The 14,128-nt window shown below is 47.2% G+C and overlaps 1 protein-coding gene across 1 annotated transcript; it reads left to right on the top strand.

The window, feature by feature from the left end:
* The first annotated feature begins 237 nt into the window (after nt 1-237).
* On the top strand, nt 238-13,451 carry irs2b (insulin receptor substrate 2b). The gene is made up of 2 exons (XM_058082325.2): nt 238-3,650; nt 10,997-13,451. The coding sequence occupies exons 1-2, from the start codon at nt 491-493 to the stop codon at nt 10,999-11,001; spliced, it is 3,165 nt and encodes a 1,054-aa protein (XP_057938308.2). The 5' UTR covers nt 238-490; the 3' UTR covers nt 11,002-13,451.
* The last annotated feature ends 677 nt before the right edge of the window (nt 13,452-14,128 follow it).

The raw sequence follows: 14,128 nt of genomic DNA, 5'->3' as shown, positions 1-14,128 counted from the left end.
ACGCAAACTGCTGTCTCCGTTGGATAAATTTGACATCAGCCAAATGCTGGCCGTCCTAAAAATAAATATACTGCGTCCCGACTACGCTCCGGAGTGTCGGAAGATGGCAGAGTGTCAGTAGTAGGAGGCTCGCCGGCTGTGTTGCGTTTACGTCCAATCCACCAATGAGCCCAATGAGCTGAGAGAGCCCCGCCCACTGGCTGTGTGCGTAGTGGCTTTTTTTCCTTCCTCTTCCCATTTTCACCTCCGCCTCCTCCTTTAGTGTGTAGATGGTCACATGTTGTTTTCCCTCCCCAGTCCGGCGGACACCAACAGCAGCGGCAGACATGTGTTATTTATCGCCGAGCTGCGGGAAAAGCAAGGCGAGGATTGAAGCTTAAAAAGAAAAAGCGCCTCGTTTTCCCGCTTTCGGCTTCCTGTTAGCAGCAGCGCCGGCAGAAGAAGAAGAAGAAGAAGAAGAAGAAGAAGAAGAAGAAGAAGAAGAAGTAGTATGGCGAGTCCGCCCAGCGACGCCGGACCACCGCTGCCGGCCACCGGCGTGAAGAAGTGCGGCTACCTGAGGAAGCACAAGCACGGACACAAGCGCTTCTTCGTGCTGAGGGAGCCCGGCGACGGCTGCCCTGCCCGGCTGGAGTACTACGAGAGCGAGAAGAAATGGAGGAACAAGTCCGCCGCCAAGAGGGTCGTTCCGCTGGATTGCTGCCTGAACGTCAACAAGCGAGCGGACGCCAAGCACAAACATCTCATCGCTCTCTACACCAAGGACGAGTACTTGGCCGTGGCGGCGGACAGCGAAGCCGAGCAGGAGGGCTGGTACCGGGTGCTGACGGATTTAATCGCGGAGGGGAGGGAGCACGACGGCTCGGCGTCCAATTCCGCGTCCTCGCTGGTGGGATTCGACGAGGCGAGCTACGGGGTGATCACGCCGGTGAGCGCCGCCTATAAGGAGGTATGGCAGGTCAACATGAAGTCCAAAGGGCTGGGGCAGAGCAGGAATCTAACCGGCGTGTACAGACTCTGCCTCTCCAGTCGGACTATCAGCTTTGTCAAACTCAACACAGAAGTGGCCTCAGTCATCCTGCAGCTGATGAACATCCGGAGGTGCGGCCACTCCGACAACTTCTTCTTCATGGAGGTGGGCCGCTCAGCAGCCACAGGACCCGGCGAGCTCTGGATGCAAGCCGACGACTCCGTGGTGGCGCAGAACATCCACGAAACCATCCTGGAAGCCATGAAAGCCATGAAGGAGCTGTCAGAGTTCCGCCCCCGCAGCAAAAGCCAGTCGTCGGGCACCAACCCCATCTCGGTGCCCACCAGGAGGCACCTGAACAACCTCCCCCCGAGTCAGACGGGCCTCCTGCGGAGGTCGCGCACCGACAGCATGGCAACAACGTCGCCTGTGGGTAAATTCTCCTCCTGTAGAATTCGCACGGCCAGCGAGGGCGACGGCACCATGACACGCCCAATGTCCGTGACAGGGAGCCCCCTCAGCCCGGGGGTCCACCGCACCCTTCTGAGCAGGTCTCACACCATTACGGCCCGCCCTTGTCGGACGTTTGAATCCTCCTCCCTCCAGCACAGTAAGTCCATGTCCATGCCTCTGTCTCATTCCCCGCCCACGGCCGCCCCGAGTCTGGCCAGCCTGTCCTCGTGCCCGGATAGTAGCGCTCCTCGTCCCTCCAGTTGCAGTGCCTCCTTCTCGGGCTCCCCGAGTGACGCAGGCTTCATATCGTGTGAGGAGTACGGCTCAAGCCCCGCAGATGCGCGGGACCTCCGGCTGCCTCTTACGTTCGGTAGCAACACCCCCGAGTCTCTAAAAGCAGACACCCCCCCCTCGCGGGACGGCAGTGGGCTTGAGGGCTACATGCTAATGGAACAGCAGAGCGGCTATCGTTGGTTGCCGGAGCTGGACAAGGCTTACCGAAAACGCACGTACTCCCTGACCACCCCCCGCCAGCAGAGGTGTCTCCCCCAAGTGTCGTCGGCTTCCCTTGATGAGTACACGCTAATGAGAGCCACGAATACGAGTGGAAGCCTGTCTTCTCGCAGGTGTTCCCCTAAAGGAAGTCTCCCCGATGACTACAGGGATGTCCAGAGGAGCGACGGCAGTGGTTACATGGCCATGATGCCTGGCGTGGCGCCGCACACGTCAGGAGCTAAGCTGGACCCTTACATGCCCATGAGCCCGATGTGTGTGTCTGCTCCTAAACAGATCATCAATCCCCGGATGCACTCCTCCTCAGCAGGGCTGGCCCCGCATGCCGACTCCCCAGGCAGCATTTCCCTGGAGGACAATGGCTACATGCGCATGTGGTGTGGCATCAAGATGTCCGTGGAGAGCACTGATGGAAAGCTGGCCAATGGCGAATACCTGAACATGTCCCCCGTGGACCCTCTCTTGTTGCTCACACCCAGAGACTGCACCCTCGGCACTTGTGGAGGAGAACCACACCCCCAGCACCAGCACAGGCAGCCTTATTCTCACAGCACCCTCCCGCATTCACTGAAAGGCCAACTGCACCGCACTGGTTCCAGTGACACTGACCAGTATGTAGTGATGTGTTTACAGAGGCAGAGGATAGAGGAAGAGTCCAGCTACTGTCCTGTCCCCCCAGGAGACTCCGCGGCATCACCGGGCGGGACTCCTTCATCTGCTCCCCCTCCTCTAAGATTGACTCTGAGTGACAGAGGCCTGGCGCACAAGAGTAGGGCGTGTCGGCCCACCCGCCTGGCTCTGGATTCCCTCAAAACCTTACCATGTATGAGCGAACACCCTCTGCCCTCTGAGCCACGCAGTCCTGGGGAATATATTAACATCGACTTCAGCAGTGCTTCCAGTGATGCCGTAACATCCGCCGGGGCGACCAACGGGGAGTCACAGCCGCCCTCGGACTACGTTAACTTGGACCTCACCTCACCGAAAACCGTGGACTCGCCTGCTCTGCATGACATACAGGAAGAGGAAGGGAAAGGCGGCGAGGTGAGGGAGGTGGTGGATGAATATCCCCTCCAGCACCACAAGATACAAGTCAAGGAAGACTACACCGAGATGACGTTCGCTTCTCTGTGCGCCGCTGATGCTGCCCCCGCCGCCGCCAGCCCCACCGCTTGCATCCAGAGACTGAGCCTTGACAGCAGTCTTGTGGTGGATGGGGTGCCGTCGGCGCCAGTGGACTCGTTTCTCCTCCCTTCCATGTCTGTCACCCTTGCAGACCCTCACAGGGGTGCAAAAGTCATCCGAGCCGACCCTCAAGGACGCCGGCGACACAGCTCAGAGACCTTTTCCTCTACCACCACCGTCACGCCCGTGTGCCCGTCTTTTGCCTACGACACCAAGCGCCACAGCTCGGCTTCAGTGGAGAATGTATCCCGCGGCGTGAGGAGCCCCGAGGGCCAAGATGAGGACTACGTCAGCAGCAGCATGTGCAGGGAGACGTCGGCCGGCTATCAGAATGGACTCAACTACATTGCCTTAAACTTGATGGAGGGTACCCTGGGGGCGTGCAGGTTAGGGGGGTGCAGGTTAGGGGACTGCGACGGCCTCCTCAGATTCAAGCCGGGCTGCGGCTGCAAGGATGGCATGAACGGCTTCAACTCCAGCCCTTATGCCAGCCTGGGCTTCAAGGAGACGACTGCTGCCGCCGTGAAAGGTGAGTGCCTTTGCAAGTCACACACACACACACACACTCACACACACACTCACACACACACACACTCATTCAAGCAGGCTTTCATTCATGAAGGGAGTGGTATCATCACTGGAGCAGGATCTGTCGTAGTGCTACTGTGTACTCTGCAGATTGACTCGCGGTTGCTTAGCAGCGCTCAGCTCATTTTCATTCCGGAGTTATGAAAAATTGTGCGATGTAGTGTGCCAGCTTGCCTGCCTGGCTGCCTGGCTGCCAGCTTGCCTGCTTGCCTGCCTGTCTGCCTGCCTGCCTGGCTGCCTGCTTGCCTGCTTGCCTGGCTGCCTGGCTGCCTGCAGCAGGCCACATAGTTGACTGTGTACATTCGCTGCTTAGCCCAAAGCTGATTAATATAATATAATATGAGCCTAATCAAAACCAATATTGCATTCTTTGGGCAGGTTGTTGACCAGCACAGCAACCTACAGTACATACCATACTGTAGTTGTGCAGTTTTATGTGTCACGGTGACCGAGGGAAGTTGTTCCAAACATGGCTGTGAGGTGCAGGCGGCGATGTTTAGATAGGATTAGTCACTCCCTCGTCACACCCATGACACATGGAGAAATCTCACAGCAGCGTGATGTTTGCTGTACTTCTCTACTAAAATGTATCTAAAGACCTGTTGTATTATTGCTCAAGATAATTGGCATGGATTCGGTCTGTCGTTGGATTAAAGTGAACTCCAGTGCATTTGCTCCGCTAGTGTGGTTCGTTCGGCCAAGTGTGTGCGATGAGCTTGAAATGGGCCTGGATCCGCTTGCTAGTGAACTCTGGTGCTGCTTGCTTCACTTGGGCTCTGCTCTGCGTTCTCCCGGTGTGTTTATGTGTTGACAATTTGTCTTTAAACCTTTATTTTGAGCGCTTTTCCTCAAATCTAAGATGTAAATATAGCAGAAAAATAAAAATAACTTTATTATTCAACCCATTACACGTCGTTTTGGTTTGGGTTACGTCACAAAAGGTGCCCAATCAAGTCAATCCTTTATGCAAATGTTCTTAACTGTGGAGGCTTGATCCCATGAAAACAGCAGTGTGAATGTTACGCCAATCACATCAAACTGAGCACCAAGTATCTAGTATTTTCTTTTTTTATCCCATCAAGTGACACCTGCAAAAACCCAGCATTTTATACCCGAGTGTAAAAACAGGTTTATGGCTCCTGTGTTGGTTGCTATTGTGTTTATATGACTGAATACTACACTGTTGACGCCTCGTCTTTCCGGGAAAGAACAGTTGCAATCAGAATATCACCTTTCACCTCATTCTCTGTGCTGTTGCATCACTGGCTTTTCATGCCTCTCTAAAAGGCAGGGATTATTTACGCCGATAGGTGACCTAACGGGGGCATGTCAGAAGTCGCTGTTGTCTGAAAAAGACAAACCCAGCGACGGGACTTGTTGTCAAGTACTTCCTCTCTTGGTTGGCAAAAAACACCACAAGTCCTAATTGGTGTTGTTAGTCTGTGTGCAGGTTCTGGCTCTTCTTCTTCTTCTTGTTCAAACGGGAGCGCTCGGTGCAAGTCATCGGGTTCCCCAGAAACACAAGTGAGTCAGTTGTTTATCAATTGTCAGGTACTGGGTTTCAGGACTGGAATGCGGGGCAGTGTGCAAAGGTTGCTGGGAGAGGTGAATGCTCACTTGTTTTTCTGACCTGGCAGCATGGAAGACTCTGAAGGGGGATGGGAGGGGCGGGTTTTTTGTTTTTTTTTATTATTTTCCCAAGACCAACTTCTGAAACATGCTAAGGCTTTGACACCGGTTACATCAACACATAGATAGGTTATTGTTATGCTATGCTATGCTATGCTATGCTATGCTATGCTATGTGAATAAAACCTGAGGTGTTGGCGCTGAAACATTTCTTTTTGGAAGGTGAATATTTGAGATTTTTAGCATTCTTTTGAACACATCGTGCACGAAGAAAGGGCATTTGGCTTCCTTAAAGGACTATAAGGACAATTAAAGATCAGTTAATTGATGAATTGATCATTGCAACCCCCAACACCCCTTTTGGGTGGCTTTTACATACTCAAATTTTAGTTAGGGGTTATGGGCAGGTATGGATATCCCCTACTTTGACTACTACTACTACTACTACTACTACTACAACTTCTGCTTCTACTGCTTCTCAGGGCAGGGATTAAGCGGCTTTCTTTCTTGCTATCAATCCAATAGTTTACATTCCGTTCAGCGCTTCTCGTTTGAAACAGTAGGAACCTAAATCCTGTGTCCTCATTTGGCATTTGCAGTCACCCTGTGGGGGGTGAAGTGGAGGGATGGAGGGAGGGAGGTGGGGTGAGGGGAGGCAGTTGCTGCTCTAAAATTCAACACACATGTGAATATGTGGGGGGTGCATTCTATATATTGCTGTATATGGAGTGTTTTGTTGCACTGTGGAGTAGTGGCTTTTTTAGTGGGGGTTGGGTCCCAGAATGGGACTCGGTTTGACTTTTTATTGGGTTGTTGATTTCAAATGTAGTATTTTTATGAGTTATCAAGAAAAACACATACATTTGATACCCCCGATGGCAATGCTACGCTAATGCAGAATATATTTTAGAAATGAGACGCCGATTGGTTGGTTGTTTTGGTGCCCCGACTTGGCTGGTTAGCTTCCAGGACACACCCCCTGACCTCGCTGACCATGGGAACTAGAGAGATGCAGCCATTTTTCCTGAAATCACCCTGTGGAAGCTTCCAAGATTGTAGGTTAGACCACCTTTTCATCAAGCATCCTCGTCCTCTCTGTCGGAGCAGCCATCTTGCATGCATGGTTGCTTTTAGGGGACAATCTGACTCACTCTCTCCATGCCTTGCCCAATTTAGCCGCCCAATACACACGCCGCTCCACTTTGTCCGTGCGTCTTCCTGTCTGCATACGCGCAGCCGCCAGCAGATGGTCGAGAGTGGGTTATGTGTAAGGGGGGGGTTCAGTCAGGAGTATTTGCACCTGCCCCACCAAGCAGCACTCACTGGTTATCTGGCTCTTTTAGGAGGAGAGTGACAATACGCTAATGACCGGCCACCATCTGCCACAACAACAGGGAGAAGGTGGTGGTTGGGGGGGGGGGGGGGGGGGCGGTTCAAGAAACCCCTCCTCCTGGTTTTTTTTTTTGCATCCTCCCTCCCCCCCGAATCCCCGCCTCTTCTCTCTCCAGGCATCGCTTTCTGTTTTGCAGAAATCATGTGACGCAACCAACCCTGCCCCTCCTCCTCCTCGTCCTCCTCCCTTTTCTTCATTGACACACACATGCTATATTTGGCATTGAGTATGTTTTTGTTGCTGTTCGCTGGCATCTCACACGGAAGGACGCATGTAGCAACTTAAGCTAATCATATATGACGAGTGTCATCATTATGTACTTTATGTATGTAAAGACACTCATGTAGTCCCAGTACACGGTGCTCCTTTTTGACGTTAGTTCTCCAAACAAGGCCTCGCTATCTCTATTTGATGACACACAAGAGACGAAGGAACACTTAGTTTCTTTCGAGTCTTCACCTGTCCCGGCGTTCACCGCCCCCCTCCTCCCCTACAGGCAGCATGATACATAACTCCTGAGAGTACACAAGGGCGGGATGTTCTGTTCGCAGATAGAAAACAAAATCAACCCTCTTCTCAATATAGCTCGCAGGTAAGAAGGCTTACCTTCATTTCGGGGATTAAACATTGTTGAGCAGCTTGTTTTGTCTCGAGCTGGCGTGCTGTGGCCTCTTGAGGGTGAACTCTGACCTACACCAGGGGTGTCCAAAGTGCCACCCACGGCTGGTTTGGGGTTTTTTTGAATGGCCCGCGGCGCCTTCTAAAAATACAATTTAACAATAAAACAAATCATTAGTCATTTTGCAAAGGCAAAAAGTCGTAATCTAATGACAAAAGGTGATCATTTCAAGAGAATAACTGTAATATTCCGACTAGAAATAACTTCCAAATATTAATGAATATATATATAAATATTGTATAATATAAATATTGAAATATTCATGAATTGTCTTCACAATGTTACAAGAGAAAAGTCAAAAAAAAGAGTCATAATTATCATAAAATAAGAAAGTAAATAAGAAAATTAAAAAAGTTTAAATAGCTTGAAAAAAACTGTAATGGAAACAATTGCTGTCATTTGGAATAAAGTCAAAATATCAAACCAACAACGTTTATTTACCGAGCATGCTTGGTCCAACATGTTGACTTGTGATTCCTCCAGAGATGAGACTGATAGTTGAGCTATTTGATGAGATGATGCAACACAACAACTCAAATACCAAGCATTCCTCAGACGAAGGCGTGGACCTTTGTTTGCCTTGTCCCAGATCAAAACAAACCTTCTAGTGTACTGATGAGTTCATTCCACACGTACACTTTACAATACTTTTTGAGTAGCAGTTTGGATTTAGTGTCCACTGAAAAGAAGTCAACACAAGGCTGTTATTGTGGAAATAGCTGGCAACGCAAGCGAGTGGCGAGTTCATTCCGTCTTTCCTCCAGTCGAGCGTGGTGGTTGGAGCATCATGTCCTGGGGCTGCATGAGTGCTACCAGGACTGGGGAGCTGCGGTTCACTGCAAGGGGGCATTGAGCCCAGACACACCAATGAAGGAGGTGATTCTCGTAAGGTGGAGGAGTCCAAGGTGGCCAACATCCACCAGTGATGGGATCGTAGAGGAGCGGAAGAGGATTCCAGTAACAACCTGTACAGCTCAGCTGAATTGCATGCCCAAGAGGATTAAGGCAGCGCTAGACACAATTTGGACATGTCCACTGTGTACTCATACTCACCGCTGTGTCTTTTTCAGCTGTACGCTGACTGCTCTCACGTTTACTAGCTTTCAGTGTACTATTGTCCCCTGAGAAGATATCCTAGTACTCATGGACAACCACTACTATTCAGAAGCCACGTTGTCCTCAGTTGTTTTGTCCTTGCTCCCCAGTCGTAGAGGTTGAGCCCGGCTGGCAGGCAGAGGTGTGGGAGGTCAGAGGTCAGGAGGCAGTTGCTGTTTGTGTCGAGGAGTGGCCCCATGATAGACGGCTAGCTCAGGGAGGAGCCACTTGGCCAGTCAGCCAGCAGGAGCCCGGAATGTAAACACAACATATCCCAGCCTGCTCATCGCGTTGACATTTGGACTTGCACACTTTTTCTTTGGTTACACGTCAACAGGCTTTTGGAGCCTGAATGTACCAACTGGTGTATATACCAAAACGGTCTGGGATCGTGGAGGCACAATGGGGAGGAGGCACAATGGGGCGCACCGCTTGGCTGCTACCAGCAGAGGCGCTGTTGATTGGGCTCAACTTGTTTGCTGTAGAGAGGCTGCTCCCCAGCCCCCGTGGCCCCCCAAAAGCTGTCGTCCTATTAGACAACTCTGTTTTAAGACTCGTAGAGAAGCCTGTTTTGATTTTGTGTGTTTTATCCCAAAGTTGTAAATGCTGTAGGTCATCAGATAAGACCAGGCCCCGCCCCCTTGAATGGAGCCAGCTAGCCTGCTAGAGCTAAATGCTAAATAAATAATGAACAGAGTAAGTGGGGGGAGGAATGGGGGGGGGGGGCGGTCAGACGGCAAGGGGGCGTTTTTATGTGACCCCCGAAAAAAGAGGAGGGTTGTAGGAGCCATTGGGTTCAGAACTCCTTGATGGACCCCGCCCCCCCCCCCCCCCCCCCTTCCCCGTTCTGTGGCCACCACGTCCCTGCTGTTGTTTTCCTACTTTGTGTGCTGACACATGATGACATTTATGACGTTTATGACATTTGTGACGTTTATGACATTTGTGACGTTTATGACATTTGTGACGTTTATGACATTTGTGACGTTTATGACATTTGTGACGTTTATGACATTTGTGACGTTTATGACATTTGTGACGTTTATGACATTTGTGACGTTTATTCATGGTCTCCTCAGGACGGCTTTATTCTTTACTCATCCTAAGATGTCAAATGAGTCATTTTCCCGGCAGATCTCAGTCATCCTCACCCGAGTGTTTGCCTCGACAGGCTACTGTCTGGACCAGCCCCCCCCCCCCCCGGACACACAGATTGTTATGGGCCGGCGGTCCCATGACCTCACTGCATTCCCCTTTCTCCGAGTCTGGTTGATTCCGTTACTGTGGTTTTTCCACCTTTCTCTTTTTGCCCTCTAATAACCCAAACGCTGAGGAATTGTGTATTTTCCCAAAAGTCATTTTAGGATGACACGATCTTCTTCATTTGAGCAATTTATGATGCAAACAGAGAACAAAGTGTGTGTGTTTATAGTAGGAGTGTTGTGGGGGGGCGGGGGTCAGCCTGGACTGAATGAAAGGTTTGTTTTAGAGAATGACGATCACATCCAGCTTTGTGAAAACAGCTCTTGTTCGCCTCCGGGGGGGTTGGGGGGGTTGGGGGGGGGGGGGGGGGGGGGGGCTGGGAGGGGAGGTGGGAAGAAATGCGGCCGGCCGAGCTGCTGTGATTGTGTGTGTTGTCGCCTGAGACTTCCTGTTTGATAGCTGCATGCAAATGAAAGCTCTCAAACAAGTGCATGGGGGCGGGGGCAGCGGGGGCAAAGGTCAGCTCTGTTTTCCACTGGGACAGAAAGCCACACTGTGGCCGAGCTATGAATGGGAATAACTCGGGAGTGTAATGGGCATTTTACAGTAGACTAAGAGACCACGTATCCATTTGATCATTTTAGTAGCTTCCACTATGGGTGGACCAGCCAGGACACCATGTGATCAATGGCCGCTTTTGTTGACCACATGATTGTATTTTAAATGTCCATATTTTTTATAAGTTTTTTTTCAGTAATTTTCCATCATTTCTAAAGTTTTTTTCTATTAGAAAATGTATTAATATAAATCCAAAATTTAAATTATTTACATTTTTGTTATAGTATGACATTTTCCCATATATTTTATATAGCTTTTAGTTCGGAATTTATACAATTTTGTTTTTGGTATAATTAAATTTCTTTTCACACTTCCATCCATCACTTTCAGACTTTATTATGCACTTCCGTATAGTTATATATATTTCAACAAAGTCAAATAAAACATAAATCCAATTAAATAAAACCAATACAATTAAATAAAACTTAAACATCAATACAAGAAAACAAACCATAAATACAACATAAATACAGTAAACATAATAAAGTAAAAAAAATATGTTATTAATATTTACTACATTTATAATAATAAATAGAAAAAGTACATTTGAAGTTGCCTTTCAGCCATTTTGGCAAGTATACATAATGGGGGGGGGGCTTTGAGAATTTGCTTTGGTGCAGGTCTGGTTAAAGGTAATAATCCGATTTTTGTTTTTGTTTTTTTATTTCAGAATGAAGGCCACTGACTCCGCCCTCCTTCCCCTCCCTCCTGGTCGTCGGGTTGGGCCGCTGCAGCCAAGTGACGATGTCGCCTCGGCAACAGCTGGACCGCGCACTGCAGCCGATGTCCTCTGACAACCCCCCCGGCCCCCCGCCCCCCTTCTCAGCTGTCGTCTCCGAGAGGTCACGGGGACTGCAGTCATCACCATAGCAACACGGACACTTGACCTTTGCCACAAATGTTCCTTTGAGGAGCCACCCGACGCTGCTGCTGCTGATGACTTAACAGAGAACATTTCATTGATGTGCGTATGAAGGGTTGCCGGTGAGACACCCTGAAAAGACACAAAAGCAAACCACAACCACAAAGAAATACAAATAAAGGAATGAATGCATACAAAATATTTATTTATTTATCACGGATGTATGCATTTGCTTTTCCAAATGTGTGAATTTCTATAAATAATCATTCAACCAGGTGGCATTTTGGTACATATTTAAAAAAACTAATAAATAAAGAAACCTACCTCAATAACAACAAAACAGGTTGGTTAACCCCCCCCCCCCCCCCATAGTTGATAGAAATATATATGAAATATTTATTTTCTCTCTCTCTTTTTTTTATTTTTTAAAAGAACGGTATCACCAATCCAAAGCCTTACTCCCGCCTTGATGGGCCGTCAAGTTTGGACCTTCAGTCGCAAAGAATGAGCCACTCTGAGATTTCCACGCAGATCATGTATGATTATATTTATCGGTTATTGATCACCCACACATCTGAGCCAAAGTCTCAGCACCTTCAACACTTTGGACCTGCTCACCTGTTCACCTTTGACCTGTCGGGTGGAAGCCAATGTTCCTTCATGTTCTTTGTGTGTCAGCACTAGGGATGGGCATTATCCATAACGTCGTATGAACGATCAACTCATGAGTTGAGTCGGAATTCTTTTTCTCGCCTAAAATTCCTCCTTAACAAAATAGGAAAGCACAAAATTACAAAACATTTTTTCATAATATAATTTTTACTTAGTTATTTCGTAGTAAAAAAATGATTATTTTATTAATATTTGGAATTTTTTCTAAAAAACTACTTTGGGGCTTTATTTTTGGTCAATTCAAAAATTTGCATAAAAATGTATTCTCAGAAAATCCAGACATTTTTTTTTATAAATTCTATTCCATTTTTAGAAATTGTAACTTGCAAAATTCTATCGTTTTCCTCCTCATCTTTACTTTATTCTTTGACTTACTTTTTCTCCCATAATAATTTTTCTTCCTTTCCTCTTAAAATTCCAACAGATTTTGAACATTTTTAATATTTTTCCTTGTGAAGTTCTAACTTTATTTTCCCCTGAATATTTTATTTTTTAGTCTTTGAAAATGTATATTTTTTTATATCATAAAACCCACCGTTTTCTGAATATTTGGACTTTTGAGCTAAAAATACAACTTTTTATTGGTAAAATTTTGATTGTGTCTCACGTTCCGATGCCTTTTCATCAGGAAATGACAAGTCTGTTTTTCCCATATTTGGACTTTATTCTGGAAAAATATATACGTATATTTTTAAATTCTCCTGAACTTCTGATGATTTTCCGCTAATCTCATTCTTGAACAAATTCAACCTTTTTCATAAAATCTTGACTTTTCATGTTTTGATTGATGTTCCGATGCCTTTTCGTGATAAATGTACAACTCTTTTTGTGGACGTTGTCTGAAAGTATTTTTTCTCACCATATTGTACCTTTTATTGATGTAATATTTCCACATGAAGTCTGATAAAAGTATGTCCAGTTGATGAATGGAATGTAGTCAAATGCCCATCCCTAGTCTTAACTGTACATCACACGCACACACACGCACACACACTCACCGTTTGCCTCAATGCGGCGCCGAGCCATGTGGTCAACCCGAGTCCAAAGCTTAAACCCACACCAGGGCCTTGCGCTGCCATCGTGGAAGCCTTGGGCGAATCCCCGGGCAGAGGAGCGAATGCATGGTCTTGCACTTACAAACTTTAGTAGATTGTAACACAAGACGCGTTGAATGTAGTACACGCACAAAGCCCTGACAGAACACCACAATATGCAGTGAAAAGACAGAATAAAGGATCCAAACCCGTTTGCTGTTGGTACTTGGAGCGTGTAAATAGTGTGAGGTTAGAAGAAGAAGCGGTGAAATACGTTGTGCTGTTTGAAAGTGTACATAGTTTGTGTTGGAGTGATGCAACGAAAGCACTAATTAAGTTATACGCTAACCACTTGTGGTTTGCCTCCTTTTTCTCCTTTTCTTTTCCAACGGAATAACTCGCGGGATGGGATAGTATTGGCAAACGCTACGCCGCCATTTTTCTACTGCTGTGACTCAGCTGCAAATTTTGAAGAAACAAATGAGTTGTTGGCCTCCACTTAAGGTACAAACGGCATATATGCAATATACACACTTTTGGAGACGTGAGTTTACTTACCAAGACGTACCAAATGTACAAATATTGTGGATAATGTTTATGAAACATCTGATTTTCATGGCGTTTTTATTGAAATCTTTTTCAATTTTTTGCTATTGGAGCTCTTTGGTGTTTGAGCAGTTTGGTGTTTTTTTTTTTTTTGCATTTGGTCGTACATCAAAGGTTACTGTTGCTCCCTTTTTGCTGTGTTTTTTCATTGTAAATATTTCACATCTTGAATTATTATTATTGTGATGCAACTAAGAGATGATAATTTAAACTTACGTCGTTACTTTAGATTGTATTGATTCTTTGTAGACTCATGAAATAAAAAATGATATTATTTAAGAAAACAGCCTTGCTTTGTCTGCTTCCGTGGAGTAAAATGGCCACTCCATTGTCTTCCGTGTTCACTTCCTGTTGGTGTCATGGTCTGGCATCCCCATGTTTTGGCCGTATCGTGTACCGGCATATTTGTTTTTTAATTTCAAGCAATGCCTTTGTGATATGATGACAAGAAATTCTTTTAAATGAGTCTGTGTTAAAATTTCCGAACCCAACAGAAATAATGTTTTTTTCGAGAAAAATGATATATTCAATGAGTTAATGTGAGCTAGCTAACAACGGAGGTCATGGGAAATACCTATTTTGACTCCATAGCCAACAGTGTTCATTTACATACTTCAATTATATTATG

The sequence above is a fragment of the Doryrhamphus excisus genome, linkage group LG12, assembly GCF_037039965.1.
Source record: "Doryrhamphus excisus strain RoL-2023G ecotype Guam linkage group LG12, RoL_Dexc_Guam_v1.1, whole genome shotgun sequence".
Taxonomy (NCBI): domain Eukaryota; kingdom Metazoa; phylum Chordata; class Actinopteri; order Syngnathiformes; family Syngnathidae; genus Doryrhamphus; species Doryrhamphus excisus.
Note: the sequence above shows the minus strand (reverse complement) of the source record. Positions and strands in the feature narration are given on the sequence as shown.

Excerpts from the sequence above, each read along its gene's own strand:
- irs2b (XM_058082325.2), top strand. The coding sequence starts at position 491 with ATGGCGAGTCCGCCCAGCGACGCCGGACCACCGCTGCCGGCCACCGGC.